At 33.5% G+C, this 6544-nt stretch overlaps 1 protein-coding gene across 1 annotated transcript; it reads left to right on the forward strand.

Moving 5' to 3' along the window:
* Positions 1-2875: 2875 nt before the first annotated feature.
* LOC118029658 (probably inactive leucine-rich repeat receptor-like protein kinase At5g48380) lies at positions 2876-5072 on the forward strand. The gene is made up of 2 exons (XM_035033554.2): positions 2876-3225; positions 3885-5072. The coding sequence occupies exons 1-2, from the start codon at positions 2911-2913 to the stop codon at positions 4890-4892; spliced, it is 1323 nt and encodes a 440-aa protein (XP_034889445.1). The 5' UTR covers positions 2876-2910; the 3' UTR covers positions 4893-5072.
* Positions 5073-6544: the final 1472 nt, after the last annotated feature.

Raw genomic sequence — 6544 nt, forward strand, 5'->3', positions numbered from 1 at the left:
GATGAGAATATTCTTGTTTAAGGAGTCGCCACCTATTATTATGGTCACTAGGAACCCTAACTGGCCAACAGAGAATATATAGTACGTGACTGGTTACGTAAAAGGGAAGATATTATCACCCCTTAAACATCCTGCCTAAGGCAGGCTGCATTGCTATTATTTGTCATTTATTGCTAACATATATTTTTTTTATATCATGATGGTTTGCATTTAAAATTCCTGACTCTGGCGTTAGTGAATATTAAACTACGGATATTTCCAACTCTGGTGTTGGTAAATATTACGTAGATATCAGAGTGAATAAATTTAAATAATTACCTTTTTTAATCCTGACTCTGACGTTGGTGAATAAACAAATAAAAATCAATTTATATTTTTTATTTTTACTCATGCAGATTATTTTTATTTGTACGTAGCTAAATAAAAGTAAAAATACAATAAAATAAAATAAAATAAAATAACTTTTTATTAGTATTTTTTATTCCTGACTCTAGCATCAGTGAATAAACCAATAAATTTATTTTATTTTATGTTATTATATTTTTTGCATGCAATTTTTATTTTTTAGCTAGATAAAATGCAACGAATAAAAATAATATAAATTTAAACCGGTGTTTTTTTATTCCTGACTCTGGCGTCAGTGAATAAACCAATAAATTTACATTATTTTATTCATGCATATGCATTTTTTATTATTTTTATTTTATTTTTATTTTTTATTTTTATTTTTTTTAGGGATGGACTGGGCTAAACCCAGCCCACCATATATATATTTTTGGGGCTGGGCTGGGCTAAACCCAGCCCAGCATACATACCTTTGGCTGGGCTCAGCTCAGCCCCACAAGGGCTGGGCTGAACCCAGCCAGCCCGGACCGGGTCACTGGCCCAAGCCAGTGACCTGGTTAAAAAAAGCAGATGCACGCGTGAAACAGATCACGCGTGCATCAACAGTGCGAAGGTAATTAAATTACCTTCGCACTGTTCAAACATTATTTGAACAACGAAGAACAGAAAAAAAATAAAAAAAATAGAGAAGGCACACCTGTTTCTAGCGATTGAAGAAGATTGCGATGCTGGTGACTGTTGCCCTCGTCCGGCTGCTCTCCCTTCTCTCCCCGCTGTGACCCCCCTGTTTTCCTTGCTTTTGATTTCTCGATTCTCAGTATGAAGAAGCTGAGAGGTAATGGGTTCTTTGAGGGTTTTTTACTGATTTCGGGTTGCTTTTTCTGCAGGGATTATCACAATGGCGAAGCTAATTCTCCTTTTTAGTCTGGTTTCTCGTTCTCGCTTTCACTCTGTATATTTTTTTTGGTTCTGTTTTTTTTGCTGCTTGTGGATTGCTCTTTTTCTTTTTGAGTTACTTTTTTTTTGCTCTGTTTTCTCGTTCTTCTCTGTTTTTTCTGGGTCAATTCTCTGGGTCTTTCCTCTAGGGTTGCTGCTTCTCCCCTTTTTATAGAGACACAGCCGCTTCAATCCTACCTTTGCAGGACTGTTATCTTCCATGAACGAGATTGTGGGTGAGAGCCGTGATCCACGATTGGATCAATCCGTTGCAGATTTTCGGCCTGTTGACTCGGGATGGAGAAGATGAACACGGCTGTTCCACCCGCACCGACGACGTTTTGGCAACACTGGATTCCCAATATCAACGGCACCGTTTTAGCAATAGTGGCTTTTTCATTTTGACCCCTAAACTTTGAAATTGTAACAGTTGGATCTCAATTACATAAAAATTCCTTTTAATTTTGCCCTTTTCTGGATAAATCTCAATTAAGTCCCTCAATTGGTGCAATGTTTACAAAACAGTCCTTAATTCCTGGATTATTCAATTTGGCCCTTAATTAATTCTTTCAATTTTGCCCTTTTTGGATAAATTTCAATTAAGTCCCTGAATTTATTAAATTAATTGAACCAAAGTTTAATTAAGTCCACAAACTTAATAATTCTTCTAATTTCATTAATTAAACTAATCCAAATTTTTAAATAAATTTCCAAACTTATTAATTCTTCAATTTCTGACTAATTTATTCTCAAATCTGATATTTTTATCCCTAAACTTCAAAATTTGTTGTCTTAACCCATTCTCAAATATATATATATATATATATATATATATATATATATATAATCATTGATTTATATCTTTATAAAAAATTGGGTTATGACAAGCATAATAGTGAATGAAATAATATACTAGTAGTAAATAGTGTTGGTGATGTAAAAAATTCTTTTGATATATGTCACACGTGTGCGGCATCGCATTGATCGTCCATCCTCAAAGAAAAAAAAATAATAATAATATCCTTGGCAAGTATGTGGAGAGACAAGGAATTCAATAATATACTAGTATTATTGGATTTTTTTGAAGAGAGAAAAAATATGAAATGGGAAATAACTCAAAAATGAGTTATGACAAAGTTGAGAATAATGGAATGTGTTGGGTTGTGCTTTAGCCAATCTTTCTATTTATATATATGTGGCAGAACACTGCAGTTACTGTAGGGATTACAACATTGGAATAATCCTTTATTAATTTCCTATTCTGATAGATATATGCTATACATTCTATAATATGCCGCCTCAAGCTGAGGGTGAGGGATCAACCCTAAGTTTGAACTGAAAAGTAGTAAAGGATGCAACAGGAAGCAGTTTAGTGATGACATCGGCAAGTTGATCCCAAGAGGGAACAAAACAAATCTGAATCTCTTTCTTGGCAACGCGGTCACGGACAAAGTGATAATCCATTGCAACATGCTTAATACGAGCATGGCAGATAGCTAGGATTTGCCAAGAGATAGGTAGCACCAAGATTATCACACCAAATGGTAGGAGCAGAGACTGAGATAGTGATAATCCACTTTGGAACTTTGAACGATCTCTTGCTATTTGCTGCTGTTTCGCCATACACAAATGGCTCTTGTTGCAAAACTTGCTCTTCTTTTGATTCATATCCTTAGTGTTGCCGGCAATGGATACAGTTCTTTACAAGAGAACTACTACGGGAGTGAAGATGAACACAGGAAAAAGTTGGATCCTTCTTTCAAAAGTGGGTTTGCAACAGGTTATGCATTTTCTGTAGTTTCCATTTTAGCTATTTTCATGTCCTGTTGTGTGCCTTGGGCTCGTCTTAACAAGAGGAAGAGGAACAAGATAATGATGAAGACACCAATGACGACATCTTTGATGGAAAGGCGAGAGAAGAAAATAAAAGAAGCCAACGAGCAGGTATCCCCATAAGACTTTCAGTCCATCATTTTTTTTTATCTTTTTGATGAAGAAGACGATAGAGTTGCTTTTATTAAGGATATATCCATATTCTTCAGTTGCCAAGACCATGAAGAAGATGGATGATTGCAAACTGAATTAAATAGACCACAAACCAAAACATTAATTCATTACAGAAACAAGCAGAAAAGAAGAGACCTCGAGTTCATGTCCTTAAAGTAGCACCTAAGCCTCAAATTAAAACCAAGCTATGAGATGTTCAACTCCTTGCTTTGACAATTGACCAAGCAACGAGAGACGTTTCTCTAGCTGAGTGAATAATTAATGAAGATGACTGCACTAAATAAGAAGTCAGCATGCTAATAGAACTCATAGTAGAGCTACACTAGCTAGATCTCCACAGCATGAGAAGTTTTTACAAGAATGCAGTAAATAAAGCAACAGGCAGTGATCCAACTCTGGATCTCCTGCGGGAAGCAACGAAAGAGTTGCTTCCTCATGTGAAGAATCTGCTCCTTTTTAATATTGCATCAATTACGTAGTCTTTCCAGTCCAGAACTTAGAATGCCTTTTCATTTGGTGCAGCCATTAAGGGTGTTTTATATATATATTATATATATATATTATATAATCTTGTTTCATTTGTTCATCTTCCACAGATTTGTATGTTGGGGAATATTGTTAAGAGAATGAGTTTCGTAGGCATCAGCAAGGCAACAGCAAATTTTAGCCAAGCCAACAAAATTGGATTGGGACGAATGGGAACCATGTATATGGCTATCCTTCCTGATGGTAGGTTCCTTGCAGTGAAGAGGATAGTTGACTCTCAACAGTTTGAGGAACAGATAGTTTCTGAATTGAAAACACTGGGTACAATAAAGCATAAGAACTTACTGCCCCTGTTCGGATTCTGCGTAGAATCAAATACAAGGCTTCTGGTGTACAAGTACATGTCTAATGGAAACCTTTTTGATTGGATACATTCAGTGAAACACCGGAGGAAGACTCTGCAATGGCCTTTGAGGTTGAAAGTTGCGGTTGGGGTAGCAAGAGGCCTGGCAAGGCTCCACCATGGCCGCAGAGGTCAAGTGGTGCATCTCAACATAAGCTCAAAGTGTATTTTGCTTGATAAGAATTTCGAACCTAAGTTATCGAATTTCGGAAAGGCGATGCTGATCACGAGTATGAGCAACACTCCAGGAGTGCATGATGAGTTTTGTGAGATGGCGCTTGTTAAGGAAGATGTGCACGGATTTGGAGTTGTACTGCTTGAGCTGATTACTGGGATGGATTGTAGCAGAATGAATTTTTCCTCAAACAGTATTCTTAATGAATGGATTGGTAATCTCTTGAGCACTTCTTATTTTAATGATGCCATGGATAGGTTTCTGATTGGGCAAGGATTTGACGATGAGATCTTTCAGCTGCTTAAAGTTGCATGTAACTGTCTTGATTGCATTCCAGATCGAAGGCCGTCAATGTTTCAAGTGTACAAGGACATAAAGGCAATAACCAAGAGATGTGAAGTGGTTGATGATTCAGAGATCCAAATGCTACTTCTCAAGACTAATCTGTTGCCAGCAAAAACAGGACCGAAGTTAGCAGATCTATATTTTCCTGTTTCTATCATGTTCATAAACCATCATGTAAGAAGCAATAGAATATAATTGTGTCCGGGAATAAGTTGCCAGCATTTTACACTGTAATTCAAACAGAAGATCAATCTGATCAAAATACGCCGATGAGTGAAAATGGTTTGGATAATACTTCCTGATCTTTTGTTGCATGTCAAGATCAATGGATTCAATTCTTCCAGCTTAGAATAACCAATTGAATTTGTGTTTAAATATATATTATACAAATATTATCAGAGCTCTGTGTCAGATGGTATCACCATGCTTCTTAAGAAAAGATTGTTGTTGCATCTCTTGTATGTAGAAAAGTCTCAAGTAAAAAAATAAGCTTATCAAGAATAAGCTGTACAGATCTTAAAGATGCAACAAATAATTTCAGCGAAAACAATGAATGGATTAGTCATCTTTTGACTAGTTCTAAGATTTATGATGCCATTGATAAGTCTCTGGTTGGGCAAGGATTTGATGATGAGATATTTCAGCTGCTTAAAGTTTTGTATACAACTACGTCCAAATCGTCCTAAAAATCTTGTATGAGGTTTTCTCACCTTTTCCCTAAATTTAAATCATTAAAGTTCTTATTTTAATTATCATCATCAAATTAAATAAAAATAAATCTTAAAAACATAGATGTAAAAACTTACTAAGGTTTTTATTTTAAATTATGTGGAAGCAATCATTAAAAGAAGTTGATATTAAAATTGAGGAAGTTTCCTTTCTTTATTTATTTTTTCTTTTTATTTTAAATTTTAAAATCACAATTTAAAAGAATTATTAAATATACTAAGTATTATTAAAATTGCTCGAATAATTTAATCTTAATTAATATTTAAGTTAACTGACGTGCAAATATTTTTATTGATAAAAAAAATAAATAAAAAATAAGCCTTTTTATTTGACAAAAACTTTATAAATCAGCACTTAACCTTTTTTTTTCTTTTTTGACTAATTTGTTTTCCCGCACTTTCGTGGAAATTGTGGTCCTATAGGGCCATCCATTATTCTCTCTTTAATTTACGGGTCCCATAAACTTGGATTTTGATGCACTAACAAATCAACGCATCTTTTCTTTATTTATTTCCATAGCAACATAGAGTCCATACCAATGTCGGCAAAAAAAGCAAGTTCACTTCAAATATATCTAATATGTTAAATTAGATTAAAATTTAAAAATTAATAAAATTAATTAAACTCAATAAAATCAAATCGATTTTACGAGTTTAAAAAAATTATAAAATTATATATTCTAGTAAATATATCTTAAACATGTTCATTATTTAAAATTTATATCTTATAAAACTTGTGTAATTTGATAATTAAAGGCTTGATTTTAACTATAATTATTATGATTTCATAAGTTAAAATGTATCTTAAATCAGATTAAAAACTTAAAAATTAATAAAATTGATCAAACTCGCTAAAATTAAATAGTATTGAGTGCAAAATCATTTTAGTTATAATAATTTATCATGAATTAGGTTTTATCACCCTAACAGGTTTTCCCTAAATTTAAATCATTAAAGTTCTTATTAATACTTATAATAATCATCACCATCATCAAATTAGCATAGGAGAGCTTTTAAATCCTTAGTTTCAAAAAAGGTTAGCATTTCATCGATAAAAAATGAATCTTCAAAACATAGATGTGTAAATCAATAGGGTTTTTATTTTAAATTATATTAAAA

The sequence above is a fragment of the Populus alba genome, chromosome 17 (genome assembly GCF_005239225.2).
Source record: "Populus alba chromosome 17, ASM523922v2, whole genome shotgun sequence".
Classification (NCBI taxonomy): Eukaryota; Viridiplantae; Streptophyta; class Magnoliopsida; order Malpighiales; family Salicaceae; genus Populus; species Populus alba.

Excerpts from the sequence above, each read along its gene's own strand:
- LOC118029658 (XM_035033554.2), top strand. The coding sequence starts at position 2,911 with ATGGCTCTTGTTGCAAAACTTGCTCTTCTTTTGATTCATATCCTTAGT. Across the intron at positions 3,226-3,884 it reads TAAAAGAAGCCAACGAGCAG|ATTTGTATGTTGGGGAATAT; the intron begins GTATCCCCATAA and ends CATCTTCCACAG.